This window comes from Pseudophryne corroboree, chromosome 5, assembly GCF_028390025.1.
Source record: "Pseudophryne corroboree isolate aPseCor3 chromosome 5, aPseCor3.hap2, whole genome shotgun sequence".
Lineage (NCBI taxonomy): Eukaryota > Metazoa > Chordata > Amphibia > Anura > Myobatrachidae > Pseudophryne > Pseudophryne corroboree.
Genome location: NC_086448.1, coordinates 243,599,213 through 243,615,217, shown reverse-complemented (window position 1 = coordinate 243,615,217; position 16,005 = coordinate 243,599,213). Strand labels below are relative to the sequence as shown.

Sequence of the window (16,005 nt, the reverse complement as noted above, 5' to 3'; positions counted from 1 at the left end):
CAATTAATGCAAAAACTTCCTACAATTGAATATCGCCCCCGCGATCTCCCGTCACTTTAGACGGGAGATCGGGCATGGTAATCAACTGAATACTGTCCAATGGGCGATATACAATTGACATATCATGCCCAGTCTACTGTCTAAAGTGACGGTAGATCGCGGGCTTATATTCAATTGTCCCCCATTATTGCCCCTATCGCGTAAAGGAGCTAAACCAGACTACATTCATGGGCGCGATAACGAAAAGTCCCGTATGGGTGCTTAAACGTGTCACTTTTTGCACATTTCAGTTTGCCACCCCTAGGGGTAGCAAGCTAAAATGCTGATATCGCGCCCATCAAGAGAAACAATTGAATAGATGCCGGCGGGTTTGATAGGGGGCGGAAACAATTGAATTCCGCCCAATGTGTTATCATCTTGTATGGGATCATTTGACTGACAAGTTTACATTGGAGCCTTTGCTTTGCTATTGTTCCTCTACATGTTACAATTCCAAAAAACGATAACGGTAAAGCAAATAAAACTGGCACTTTTATTTTCATTGTACTGCATGACACTACTGTACATTACACAAAGAACTATTCTTCATAACAGCTTCCCTTTAAGATATCTACTTGTACCCATCCATGGTTTTGTAGCTGTATGTTGCGCTCAATTCGGCTTAGCAAGAAATATGTATAATCTTCAGTGTTTTTATTGAGTGCTTTATAACACAAGTGTACATCAACGGTTCCACATCCTGCTAACGTAATTTACAAGCAATTTTAAATAGCTCAAAATACCCCTTTTGTTCATTTAGAAAGTCTTTAGTGGGGGAAACAGAGTCTAGTTATGCACAGTGATTCTTGCTTTTAATATTATTTATAAAACAATGTTCCCTGAAGCATGCACCCACCATGAAAGACTTTAGGTACAAAAAAATCAAATATTTAAAAAAAATAATAAAAGAAAATAAAATCTAACACTAAGAAACAGAGATGAGGCAACTGAAAATTAAATTATAGTCCCCCATCTCCATAAAAAAAAAATCAAACACAAATATTGATACAAGGCTTTCAAACAAAGCTCTAACCTATCACATATTCAACAATTCTTACACAAAAACTAAAATCCCCACATATTTTGGGGGGGAATTCAAGTTAACAAAGTCTTAATAAAAAAGGACATACAGTATTTTGTCACAAAATGTAAAAATAAAAAGTCAAGAAAAGAGCTATTGATGCACTTAGTGAATGTGCTTGCTCAGGTCCAGTGTGATAAATCCTATGTGGCATATCTCTTGGTCCACTGTCTGGCCATTCTGTCATGCTCTGCTCTGTTTGTCATGTACTGGGTGGCGATACTTCCGACAAGAGGGTCAGCTGCAAGAGAGACAGAACACATACAGTAGTTGTCATTAGATCAAAAAAAAAATTGACTGTTCGCTCTCTTGTATTCCATACTCTACTATCTTAGACACAGTGAACCTCCCCCTTCCTACCTGAAAGATTTATTATCATGTAAAGCAAGTCATATGAACAAGTGCAATTTTTTTCCAATTTAACATAAATTACTAGGGCAGGCTATATACTATAATTCTCCCTTGGTTTGTCTCTTCAGACAGCTTGTAATGACTTACAATTCTGAACAGTGTCAGTGAATGCTATGACAACCGTAGTCATATGATGTAGTGAGCATATGGAACACCCCTCTGACCCCTGTGCACTGGAACATCTACCACCACTCACACAGAGCTATGTCTCTAACTGGCAGTTACATTGCAGCCTCCAGAGAGATTTTGAAAAAGAGATAATGATTTGTAGAAGGGTAAATAAATAAAAAATAAGAGACGCAAGTTAAGTAAATAGGTACTTAGCGTGCTATTTGAAGAAACAAAAACTGAAAGCTGTGTGGGGTTGCGGATTTAAATGATTAGAAATTATGACTAAACAAATAAAATACATTTTGCGCTAATAAGGTAAATATAGCCTTAGTTATACAATGCTAATATTCAATTAAGAAAATCCTATAATAGTCAACTTGGCCATAATAAAGTCTTTGGGTCTGATTCAAATGTTTTTTCTGTGGGCACCACTCCACCAATTCAATAGTTCTGCCGTTTGGGCGGCCAGCAGCCATGGAAGACACATTTTTTCTCACAGTCTACTGAGGTGCGAGAAAAAATGTGTGGAAACTTGGGAGTTTGGATGCCCAAAGCAGGGAGTTTAGACGGGTTTAACCGATTTAGAGGTATATGCAATTGCGTTTGAACTGCCGCAAATGTCGAAAAACGGGGCATTTTTGACACAAAAAAAAATTCGACAATGCAATACAGTACTTTTCGACAAAAAAAACGGACGTTTCAGATTAAACTTTTTGAAATTCGACAGTTGTCAAATTCGACATGTCTGCAACGGTAAAATGCGGCTTTTCGACAAAAGTATATTCAGTTGAAGAATGTCGATTCGACAACAGTGCTTTTCGACAGTAATTTCGTCAATTTCATTCCGCCTCACTTTGCTGGCGGAATCTAATAAAAAAATTTAAAAACATGTTTTTTTGTGTTTTTTTTTATTGCTAATAGCATATCTATTAATATTCGAAGGGATTATGTACTTGGTTTGTCTATGAGGAGACAAGTATTATTTATATATTTTTTAAAAGAATATTTTTTTTTTTAACCGACTAAAATAATATGGAGAGATCAGAGCACGGTTTTCAGTGGGAAGGGGTGGGAATGGTTTAAAATAAAGAAAAAAAATGCGTGGGGTCCCCCCTCCTAAGCATAACCAGCCTCGGGCTCTTTGAGCCGGTCCTGGTTGTAAAAATACGGGGGGGGGGGGGAAATGACAGGGGATCCCCCGTATTTTCACAACCAGCACCGGGCTCTGCGTCCGGTACTGGTGCCAAAAATACGGGGGACAAAAAGCGTAGGGGTCCCCCGTATTTTTAACACTAGCACCGGGCTCCACTAGTCAGAGAGATAATGCCACAGCCGGGGGACACTTTTATATCGGTCCCTGCGGCTATGGCATTAAATCACTAACTAGTCACCCCTGGCCGGGGTACCCTGGAGGAGTGGGGACCCCTTAAATCAAGGGGTCCCCCCCTCCAGCCACCCAAGGGCCAGGGGTGAAGCCAGAGGCTGTCCCCCCCCATCCAAGGGCTGCGGATGGGGGGCTGATAGCCAAGGGACAAAATAAAGAGTATTGTTTTTTGTAGCAGAACTACAAGTCCCAGCAAGCCTCCCCCGCAAGCTGGTACTTGGAGAACCACAAGTACCAGCATGAGGGGGAAAAACGGGCCCGCTGGTACCTGTAGTTCTACTACAAAAAAATACCCAAATAAAAACAGTACACGCACACCTTGAAAGTAAAACTTTATTACATACATGCCGACACACTTGTGGTTCTCCAAGTACCAGCTTGCGGGGGAGGCTTGCTGGGACTTGTAGTTCTGCTACAAAAAACAATACTCTTTATTTTGTCACTTGGCTATCAGCCCCCCATCCGCAGCCCTTGGATGGGGGGGGGACAGCCTCGGGCTTCACCCCTGGCCCTTGGGTGGCTGAAGGGGGGGGACCCCTTGATTTAAGGGGTCCCCACTCCTCCAGGGTACCCCGGCCAGGGGTGACTAGTTAGTGATTTAATGCCACGGCCGCAGGGACCTATATAAAAGTGTCCCCCGGCTGTGGCATTCTCTCTCTGACTAGTGGAGCCCGGTGCTGGTGTTAAAAATACGGGGGACCCCTACGCTTTTTGTCCCCCGTATTTTTGGCACCAGGACCGGACGCAGAGCCCGGTGCTGGTTGTGAAAATACGGGTGATCCCCTGTCATTTCCCCCCCCCCCGTATTTTTACAATCAGGACTGGCTCAAAGAGCCCGAGGCTGGTTATGCTTAGGAGGGGGGACCCCACGCAATTTTTTTCTGGGTTTTTTAAACATTTTTGTACCGTCCAAAAAGTCGAATCCGTTTTTCGACAGCGGGACTGTCTAATCCATTTTTTATTGAATATGTCGAATTCGGTTCCCGGCGGGAGGGTATGTGACTGTCGAATTGTGTCGAATTTAAAAACGGTCGAATTCCAGCCGGAATTCGACCGCAATTGCATATACCCCTTAGGCGGCTAAACCTGGTCTGTTTGGGCGCGACATGCATGGGTGCCCAAACACAACTAAATTGGTCCCATTAGGCCATATAGCACATCAGGTCCTTACAAATACAGATTATGGTGACAAGATTATTTGGAATATGTGAAGCACTGACAATGAAGAACAAAACAAAAAAAACTTTATTGTATCACCAAGCACAAATTAGCTATGTAGTGCCCAAAGGGTTTCACCAATTTCTTTCATTGTGATTGTTTTACATAGCATAGTGCTTTGCTGTTTCATATAGGAGGGGGGAAACAGGGCATACAAAAACAGGAACATATAAGGGAGAAAAAACAAATGCAGATGTGTAAATAAAGGATGGAGGGCACTGTTCATGGGATAGTTTACTGTATACTGAGAAAACAGTTAATAACATTAAACAGGAACAAAATAGAAAGGGATGAAGCTGCTGGCCTGGTTTTACAGATTTTGTATAACTGTAATGATCTGGTTTTGAAGGTGATGTGGTAAAATTATAAAAGGGATAACTGATCAGTGATTAGGGGAGCAGGGAATCCCAGGGTAAGAACTTACAGAATTTGACAGAATGGGTAGTTTGGGAGATTCCATAGACAGGAAGTATGAATTATAAGCAAAGCAAGACAGATATAGTAACAAAGGGCAGGAGTAAGTCAGATAGGCCAGGATCAGGCTGGGGCCAATACTAGAAGTCAAATGAAAACAAACAGGATATCAATACAATAACGTATAATAGACAAGGCTAGGGTAGGAATAATGCAATAATAATAAGGCTTTGGTCTATTTCGTGTCATTCCCTCTGGCAGACAAATGATTCCCTCTGGCAGACAAATGATGCCAAGAGATGGAATAGTAAAAAGAATACTGGAGCTAGGGCATACTGAGGGTTGCAGGACCAGGATAGAGGAACAAAAAACCAAAGTGAGGGTTGCAGCAAAATCATAACTAGTCAGGGACAGGCAAAACAGAATATAGATGGCACCGACTAAAATATATAGAGTAGCTACCAGGCCACAAGCTAAGACAAAGCCAATAATCAAGACTGAGATAAGTGTACAGCAAGCTGAGATCCAGGGATAAAATACAGAACTGGTCACCAGGACAGACTACAAAGTGCTAAAGCAACTTTGAATATTTTTGTAGGCCTTACAATCTTGTAGGTGCCTGAAATAGAAACACAAAATTTGACGGCAGATAAGAACCACTTGGCCCATCTAGTCTGCTCCTTTTATTTATCCTTTAAGTAATCTCAACCCTTTTTGAACCTTAATTCTTTGTAAGGATATTCATATGCCTATCCCAAGCATGTTTAAATTGCTCTACAGTCTTAGCCTCTACCACCTCTGATGGGAGGTTTTTCCAGTTATCCACTACCCTTTCTGTGAAGTAATTTTTCCTTAAATTTCCCCTGAACCTGCCTCCCTCTAGTTTCAGTGTATGTCCTCATGTTATAATACTTCTATAATAATAAATCTTATTAAGAATGGGGTGTAGTGGCAGATGCAGAATTGAGACAAAACTCAACAGTGGCACAAGATGAGAGATACCACAGTACAAGTTCTACGTGGCCACCAAGCAGATATTAAAGTACAGCAGTCCTGCTGGTGCACAAACTGTACATGGGGTCAGGTCATTTAGCTTGACACCAGACCGTTATATATGGCCACAGGTTGGCTATGTATATGTGTGTGTGTGTGTGATGATAAAAAGGCGGTAAAGCATTCAGCGGCACTCAGGGTCTTAATCAATAAATGATATTATACTAAGTATCCCGCACCAGACTGAAATTATTCAATTACGTTAATAGAAGTACATTAAAAAACAAAAACCAGCTAGTAAATATATTCCTCCTCTGGAGTTATAAGCTTTAGAATGCTGGAGGTGCTCCTACAATCAAAAAAGTCCGAGTCTACTGATCGCAGCCACACGGTCACGGCACCTCACAGCGGGAGGAAGCCGTCAGTGCGGTCCGAGTCTAAGGATCGTAGCTGCACGCCGCCGCACGGTCACGGCACCTCACAGCGGGAGGAAGCCGTCTAATGCAATAGGGAAGGAATCACCACCTCTGACCGCATCCACGGCAAATACAGCCGACTATCCGCAAACTGGTAACACATTTGGTATTTCGGTACCATATCTATCTGTGTAGCTTTAATTTTTTTAATTGCATTATTTGCTTGTAAAAGTCTTGTCATTAATGGTCAATTTAAGTTGTACTGGTATTATACCTCTGAATTGATGAATGGGAGGAGTCCTTTTGGCACTCTGAAATCATATATCTAGCGGCAGTAACTGCAGGTAAGGATTTTATCCTGTTAATGGTAAAATTGCCGATGACCACTATAAGCCGCGCTGGCAATAGAGGCAATTAAACAATACTGAGTAGGAGTGGATTCGGTAATTGTTACATTATACATACGTGTGTGAGATATCCTATTTCAGTCTATAGGCAACGATCATTATGTTACGTGTCTCTAGCGTATAATCACGCCAGTTATGAGAATACTGCCTGAACGTAACTCTGGTACCACAGGAACTGCAGGCAACAAATGTCTTGGTATATGTTTTTGGTAGATAATTACATCAGCCTAGCTACTACTGCTTGAATATTATACGAAATAGATTAATCCAAGGGTCTGGATATATTGTACATCTGTGATCTGCCTTTCCTAGCGTTCACCTGTTCCCTGCTGGCGAATTTGGACCCTGCAATGCCTATGGTAACAGGATCCATCTAACACCAGGCACAGGATGACAAAGTGACGCCGAATCTACTTTTTCCATCAATCCGACAACAACCCTTACTCTCACTTAGTATCCGCTCTACGATGATACTGGGCAGTAGATGAGGGGGACGGCATCTCGGGTTGTACTTCTCCCTATAACTTCTATCATTCATGGGCATAACCATGCCATATATTACGTCATCATAGGAAATATTCTGTGTATGACTCAACCTATTGGTGTTAGAGGTTACAACAATAGTCTGCTATACAGAAATAATTGATGCGATGTACTGTTGTCTGTTTCAATACCATTTCACCCAATATGAGAGCACATAAGAATTTTTGAAAGAATTGACACCTAATATGTTACAGTGCATGTTTTCTATATACTAATTGGTATGGTATCCAGCACTAAATAATACTACAGTCTAATGTCAGGTGTTATACTTTATAAATAGTGTTTATTCTAACAATGCAATTTCAAGCAGATTGGAATAAACCTGACTTACTGGTTTAGAAATTCATGGGTAAATGAAACATGCTGGACATGCAACACTTGTATCTAGGAACTTGGCAGGGAATGATACAGATTAACATATTGATACAGTTTAGAAACAGGTGTTTATGATATTGGTATACATAGCTGTAATAGATTTGAATGGAATTCTGACTGCTATGGATACAGATCTAGAGTAAAAGAAATTATACCGATCTATTTGCGGATGATAGTAATATCAAATGGTTATTACTGGCTGCGATTCACACATGCATTGAGATTTATGAATATTTTTACCACAAATGCGATACTGATCTAATATAAGATGTGTAATTATTTTCTCACCCAGATCTAATATAAGATATGTAATTATTCTTTATAAGGGATACAATTGAATTAATGTTTATATAGAATGACATTTACATAATAGTCAATGTTATTCAGAAAATCCCTGTTTATTTTAGGAGTATGAATTAAAGGTTACGTTTTAAACTATTATAATCATTTCATATGATTTGCAAATTAAATATTGTTATAAAAGAGTGCTCCAAAAAGCAATCTATTCTTCTTGTTGCCTCTTTGCAACAAACACATTGTTTTAATGTTTGATCTTAATCAATAAATATCTGTATTGAAAAATTCACAGCATAAAGCCCAACGTTTCGGGACTAGCACATCCCTTTGTCAAGGTGAGTAACAAGCAAATAAGAAAAGTGACATACCTTTATACCATACAAAGTGGCAGAAATCCCCAGGTGAGCTTGTGTGGCTTTTCATGCAGCCTGTTAGCCATTTAGCCACACCATCAGTGAAGCTATTCATATGTTAATTGTTGCAGTCACCTTCTGGGACATAGTTAGCCCTATGCCAATGCTGCAATTTCACGTTTGAACTTCACAGTTCATCATTTACTGATTATCAATGTATTCCTTGCCCAATTATTTAGGAGCAATCCTAACATGACACCCTACAAGACATTTTTCACGTTTTTTTCGACACTTTTTTTGGTGTTTCATTTTATATATTTTTATACATTTTCACACATATATGTTTTAACAAGCACTCATTCACAGTTTACAATAGGTTTATCACACCCATTCAATATTTAATATGCACAAATAGATGATGCTAACTGCGGTCTGTCAATGGCTAATATGAGCGCTGGTGATCGGGTTCTGTAACTTAGTAGTTTCACTCTTCCTCCGTATAGTACGTCACATGGGGAGCGCCAGCGCCATTGGTTACCATGGTACTGGCGGCCACCTCAGGATGACGTCAGCGGAAGACGCCGGAACCCGCGGCCGGGCGGCGTTTGCCACACGAGCTCACCTGGGGATTTCTGCCACTTTGTATGGTATAAAGGTATATCACTTTTCTTATTTGCTTGTTATTCACCTTGACAAAGGGACGTGCTAGTCCCGAAACGTTGGGCTTTATGCTGTGAATTTTTCAATACAGATATTTATTGATTAAGACCTGAGTGCCGCAGAATGCTTTACCGCCTTTTTATCTATTCAATACCACCTCAGAGGGCACCGGGGCAATTGTTTGGAGCTGTGGGAGTGCCGGTCCGTGTATCAAGAATATATATATATATATATTTATTTATTAACTACATACCTTTCAACTCCTCCCAATTTCAACAGGACAGTCCTGATTTCAGGGCATGGTCCTGTGGTGGCATTAATTGAAAGGTATCTCTAATTCACCACGGTGGTATGGGCGGGTAAGTGACAGTCTAGCACAGCACAATTGCTTCCGCAATTTTATATAAAATATATTAATTTTTATGCACCATTTAAGTTATACTGACGCGCTAAAGAGAAAGGGTAGCACTCTGTTACCCTCAGCAACAAGTCCATTTTTTATGGCTTCACTGCATCTCTGACCAAAGCAGATGTCTTATTTGCATTATGACTGCCTTTCCTTCTTTAACGTTTGCGCAGTATTCGAAAAACAGCCTCCTTAAAGAATCAGTTTAAAATGTAGTTGTTTGCTATATAAAGGTTATTTTACAGCAAAAATTCATTGATATAAAAAAAACAAACAAACAGATGTATGAAATATGTAATTGCAATTATATTCTGAATCAAAAGTAACACATTTAAACCAGATGGAATACGTCTCCAGCCAAGAAATATACACTATATACACTGCGCCAGAATCAGCTTATAACAGCTTATCTCCAATGGAGAAACATGATCTCCATTTAAAGAGAATGGATCTGAAGTATTTTCTTGTTTGCTATAGCTGTCTATTAAATTCTTAAGTAGTCACACTTATTACTAGAGACAATAAGATCCGTAAACACCTGTTTCCTGGCTTCTATCCAAATCCAGTAGTGGTCGGCCTTATCTTGAGAAAGCAAGTGCAGGTGCATGAATATTTATTCGTAAATAGCGCTTTACAATGTGACCCAAGATCTCTGGAGGAGAATTATGACCCAAGATGGTTCTCTAAGCTATTGTGTCCCAACTGCGTACATATGCATAAAATTGAAAGATGCCTGCAAGTTTACATTGTAGCATATACATCCATGTTTTAAACTATTTGTTTTGATAGCACAACTGTAGGTGTAAATAAAAAAAATACAGCCCCTTTTATACAACAGGTTCAACGCTTTGTCTTGTGTACAAATAAAAACAAAAACACTATTAGAATTTATATGGCAATGAGTACAGAAACAGCCAATCAGAACCATGTAGCTACTGCAGTTAGCCGGCATAATTAGTGTTTGAACCCGGCCTCAGGCACCCACAAATGACAACTATTACAGGCCAATATAAGTCTCTGTGACACTCTGTATACATTACACAAACAAGTCCTTACTCTGCTCGTCCTACCTTAGAACGCCCCTTTGCGTGCTGCTGGCTTACTGGGCATGTGCAAAGCTAATTCTCATACTTTACGCTAAGCAAACAGGTGCAAGTCCAATTCAGCATCAGCTCCTAAGAAGTAAGCAATATGCTGTAACACTGCATATATTTGTAGTCACATACTGCAAGTTTCTATATTATAATTAATGATGTTGCTTATGCTAGTGCTTCTTGTAATAAAATCTATTACTGAGTAAGAAAAAACTGGGGGGCAAAAATCAAGTGCTAAAGTGAATTTAAAAAAAAAATACTTTAAACAAAATCAGATATTTTCCTCCAACGAAAAACCATAGGACTTTATTAAGGTGAATGGTAAATTTGCGGAGGTAGCAGTAACTCCAATCCATTAATTCTTTAAGCGCCCCAGGCATGATGGTTTCTCAGTGCGATATTACAAAAAGTTATGAGAGGTGAATATAGAAAAACCACCAGGTCCAACTATATAGTTTCCTTAACCCCACAAGGACCCATCAGATGCTGCTCCCAGTTATTTACTGTACGGTCTGGATTGGAAAATCAGGGATTTTTAAAATGAAGAATTTCTACAATTCCCTGATCAATCGCTGATCATTGGTGGCTGCCGATGAGCGTATTCGGTCAGAAGATCGGTAGTGCCATCGGATCGGGGAAATAAGGCTCTGATGTATGTGGGCCTTTAGATGTCAATACAGCATATTATGACACACTGCCTTACACTGGAAAATCTGATCAATGTGGGAGACTGTTCTTAGGTCTCATTAGCACCGGGCCTCTCTCCCCAGCAGAGTAACACCCGGTGATGACAGATCACATACTTCTACACTGTCACGAATGTGGCCATATCAGAAATTAGGAATCCAATGCGTATCTGTGGCAATGGTCACTCCTAAAGACATGAGCTGTTTTTATAATGTGAAACCACTGAGTGTAAGTAAACAAGGGGTTACTGTATGCCGATATCTACTTCAGAGGTCTGACTTGGGTCACCTTGCTAGGATTGTTTATTTTGAGATGCCTAGAGTGCCAACCACATATATAAGGTCTGTAAATCCTATGGTTTTTGGCAAAACGTTCTCTTGCAGTCCAAGCTACAAGGAGGATAGGTGTATAACCAGTGAAACAGGACTTGTGTCATCATTAGATATCAGCACATACTGTAGTTATTTCGCATTGATACAACAAATTTATACAACAAATTCAAATTTGCCATGTGTATGTGTCTGTGAAACCAGAAGTTGTGTAGGGTCTTAATATTATATCTGTTATGTATCAGAAGCTAGTTATAGAATATATAACTATGAGTTTAGTAGAACAAAGGGGTAATAAACCAGAGGAAGGTTAGCTTACCAACGTATCTCTTGTCTGATATCACAAGTAAAGAGGAATACGAGCCAAGAAATTTTTTTTTAAAGGAAGGAAATTTTATAAATCGTCAGTTCTTGAGTTTACTTTTTCTAACTATTAATTCTTAAAACCTTCTAGCCTTCGATTAGCAGCAGATAATGTGCATTTGCTAGGACCATTTCTGAGTTTATTTCGGTTTTAATTTAAGAAAATAGTTAAGCATTTGTATTTTCTGTTTGTTAATGTATCACTATTTTTATTCAATAAGTATAGGTATTTGTCATTTAAAACAATGTGTCTGTATTCTTAAATAATGTGTCAGTTTGATTTATATAATGCTACTTATAAAGTAGATGAAGTATACATCAGTTGAGATCATTGGTCAACCAAATTTCCTGTTCCAAGTGGCCTAACCAGGACCATCATTTGATTATGAGTTTGATTGAATTGTTTTGCGACAGACACCTTTTACTGACACAGAGTAATAATTAACTGGAAGTGGAAAATTGAGATTCTTCAAATAAGTTAATGTTGTTTTTATTAAATACATCTCAATAAACTTCCATAGAATTAAATACCTAGATAATTTAGAGAGGGCGTGTCAACAAAATTGAGTGCTATGTAGAGATGCATGTATGTGTAAACACACCTGTTTTCAGACTGATCAATCACACCAGTACTGTAACTAGACATTTTAGTGCTGTGTGCAAGAAACCGCATTGGCGCCCCCCCCTATATTTAAAATAGGCCCAGTGCGCGTCATAGGCGCGCGTAAAAAATATAGGGGTGTGGCTTCATGGGGAAGGGGAGTGGTCACAAATAATACCAATTCATATTACACTGCACAGTAGTCCCCATTATTCAAATTACGCTGCACAGTAGCGCCACGCATTACTCAAGTTAGAGCCCCTTTTACACATTACACTAGGTGAAGCCCCTGTCACATATTATGCCAGGTAGAGCCCCATTTTACACATTACCCCATGTAGAGCCCCTATCACACATTACTACAGGTAGAGCCCCTATCACACATTACTACAGGTAGAGCCCCTATCACACATTACACCAGGTAGAGCCACCTTTTACACATTATGCCAGGTAGAGTTCCCTTTTCATACATTACGCCAGACAGAGCTCCCTTTTTCACATTATGTCAGAGAGTCCCCTTTTAGACATTATGCCAAACAAAGTTCCATTTTACACAGTACGACAGGCAGAGACCCCTTTTACACATTACGGCAGGTAGTGTTCCCCTTTTTACACATTACAGCTGGTAGAGTCCCGTTTTACACTCACCTTGGTATTGAGCAGGCGGAAGGGCAGGCACAGGTCATCTACAGGGGTGGAGATCCGAGATTCAGGGCTCAGGCAGCGTGCACTGTGCAGCACGGAGCAATGAGCTCTGGGGAGAGCTGGTGGGGCTTAGAGTCTGGCGCTGGAAAACACTACAGGTGTACTACCAGGCCAAATAGCAGCCGCATCCACTGTTGGGCTGCACTCTAAACTCTGGGATGCTCAGGCTGCATGGTAAGGGCGGGTGGGATCGGGCATTGCTGCCTGCAACGGCTCACACTGTAACCTCCGTGTGGGGGAGGAGGAAGGGGGTGGTCAGGGCCAGGCTGCACTGTAGGTGCCAGCTGCTGGGGTGGGATCGGGCATTGCTGCCCGCGGCTCACTGTAACCTCTGCTTGGGAGGATAGAGGGGGTGGTCGGGTGGTAGAGAGAAGGCGTGGAACACAATGCAGCTCGTAACTACAGGTGTTGCAGGTGGTACTGTGCCCACAGTGCAGATCCGCTGTGTGCCAGGCAACGCTGGCACACACCTAGTTATGACCCTGATTCACACTGTGGACAAGGCTGGTGCAAGGTTGCACTGATAATGATGATGCTATGTGACCATGTGTATGTACAGGGGCAGTCTTGCTGCACAGATGTAATTGGGGAACACCAATCAGTAGTTAGAACATACGCTCTAGTAGGGGGGACACAATTATCATTGATTACAAACTTTTGGGGTATAATACCAATTTTTAATGATATAGTAATTTTAAATTTTGGGGGTTTTCCCGCATGTAGCACATACTCTTGAAATCCCACTAACGGATGGCCTGATAAAAAGCACTGAAAAAGCACTGCACAACTTGTGTACTGAAAGCATTGGTAAATGCATACAGACGTAACTAACTAGTGGTTAAACAAATCTGCTCGGCTTATTCAGTTTGTGATCGCTTGCATTATTTATGTATTCAAAAAAAAAAAATGCAACACTGGTGGGTAATATCCAACACCCCAGTTATACTAAAAAATATTCCCAGTAATTCTGATTTGTGTATGTTTGGGCATATTGTGATACAGAATGTTACATTCCCAATCTCTTTAACCATGACAGTAGTACGCAGAGGTTTAAGACCATTTAGATTCATTGATTAGTAAAACCCATCATATGTTACTGACGAAGCAGAACAAAGTGCATGTTAGTTTTTGCCATAAACCAACTAGACTATTTAGATAATTGATATCTATCTATCTATCTATCTATCTATCTATCTATCTATCTATCTATCTAATTGGAGATGTAGGCACTCACTGGTAGATTTAAACAGGCGTAATTTCATGATAACTCATAGATACATGAAAACGGTGTGTCGACGTTTCGGTCACCTCATGACCTTTTTCCAAGACATCACAGCAGAGCATAACGGTGTGTACACACGGTGAGATATTTTCTTTCGATTTTGACTATATAGTCAAAATCGCAAGAAAAGTTAGTGCAGATCGCAAGGTGAAAGTCACCTTGCGATCCCGATTCGATCCCGATGCGCGGTCCCGGCAGGTCGGCATCGCAAGAAAAGATAGACTGTGCAGGCAAGTCAATCCTTGCTAGATCAGTGTACTATCTAGTTCATCTCACATGTCAATGACATCTCACATAAGCCAAAATCTCACATAAGCCAAAATCGTAAGCACACATAGTCCATATCGCAATAAAAGTTAGTCAAAATCTGTGCTATCTGGGCTCCAGGGAGTTCAAGGGAAATCGCAAGTGAAAATCGGGCATAGCAAGGATCTCACCGTGTGTACACACACTTAGAGAGACAACTGTCCAGTGCATCACCATTCACCAAATGCCCAAACTAGTTTTCCTTTTGTAGCAAAAGCCTGTACAAACCATGCCCACCATAAATATGTCACTTAGAGGGGCGAGTATTAGATGAGTATATAAACAACCTTATGCACCTGGAAATTAGTGTAAAAACAACCAAAAAGCTGCAAACAAGGCCGCGACCGGAAGTAGCATGCGTTCCACCGGCCATGGAACGCACAGAAGCCAGAACCGGAAGTGACATGATACGTGTCTATCGTCATGACAACGGTATTACATGGACGAAAGCACTATAATATATGGGCAAAATATCACAACTGGATATACTATTAGGGCGCTAGTGTCAGGCAACCGCATACAATAAGGAAACTGTAGGACAGACACCACACACATATTGACAATACAAAACAAACAAGTTAGACAGACATAACAAACAGTGGAAATGGTACCCCAGGGGCACCAAATAGAGGTACCCCAAAGGGACCGCCCACAATATGACAATCTAAAAAAACATAAAAATCAGACCAAAAAATTTCATTAATTGGTTAAAAATGGATTCCAGCAATAAATGCCCTTATCGCAAATAAATATTGTAAGGATTATGTTCATCGCCACCTCTGGATCGTGAAAAATTGCTACGGCAGCGAGAATCACACTGGATATATCGATTGGACACGTTGTCCCCTCATGGGTTAAATGAACATAATGAACATAATCCTTACAATATTGTTTTTTTGTGGTGTCTATCCTACAGTTTCCTTATTGTATGCGGTTGCATGACACTAGCGCCCTAATAGTATATCCAGTTGTGATATTTTGCCCATATATTACAGTGCTTCCGTCCATGTAACCAGACTCATTTCCCATACTCAACATGGCGCAGTTTAGCCGGCTTTAGCACTGTACTATTAACACCGTTGTCGTGACGATAGACGCGTATTGCGTCAATTCCGGTTCTGGCTTCCGTGCGTTCCACGGCCGGTGGAATGCATGCTACTTCCGGTCGTGGCCGTGTGTGCAGCTTTTTGGTTGTTTTTACACTAATTTCCAGGTATATAAGGTTGTTTATATACTCATCTAATATTTGCCCCTCTAAGTGACATATTTATGTCTCTATTCTTTTGTACCTGAAGAGTTTTTCATGTTTTGAGGCACTTCCTGTCTTAATTAATTGGTAGGCATGGTTTGTACAGGCTTTTGCTACATAAGGGAAACTAGTTTTGGCATTTGGTGAATGGTGATGCACTGGACAATTGTCTCTCTGTTGCTCTGCTGTGATGTCTTGAAAAAGGTCATGAGGTGACTGAAACGTCGACACACCGTTTTCATGTATCTGTGAGTTATCATTAAATTACGCCTAATCTGTGG

At 40.5% G+C, this 16,005-nt stretch overlaps 1 protein-coding gene across 1 annotated transcript in view; it reads right to left on the bottom strand.

The window, feature by feature from the left end:
- Positions 1–513: 513 nt before the first annotated feature.
- The window catches only part of UBE2E2 (ubiquitin conjugating enzyme E2 E2), a 511,995-nt gene continuing 496,503 nt past the window's right edge, over positions 514–16,005 (bottom strand). Inside the window, exon 6 of the mRNA XM_063922208.1 lies at positions 514–1,361. Coding sequence (XP_063778278.1) covers positions 1,264–1,361 — 98 coding nt within the window. The 3' untranslated portion in view covers positions 514–1,263. The remainder of the gene's footprint in view (positions 1,362–16,005) is intronic.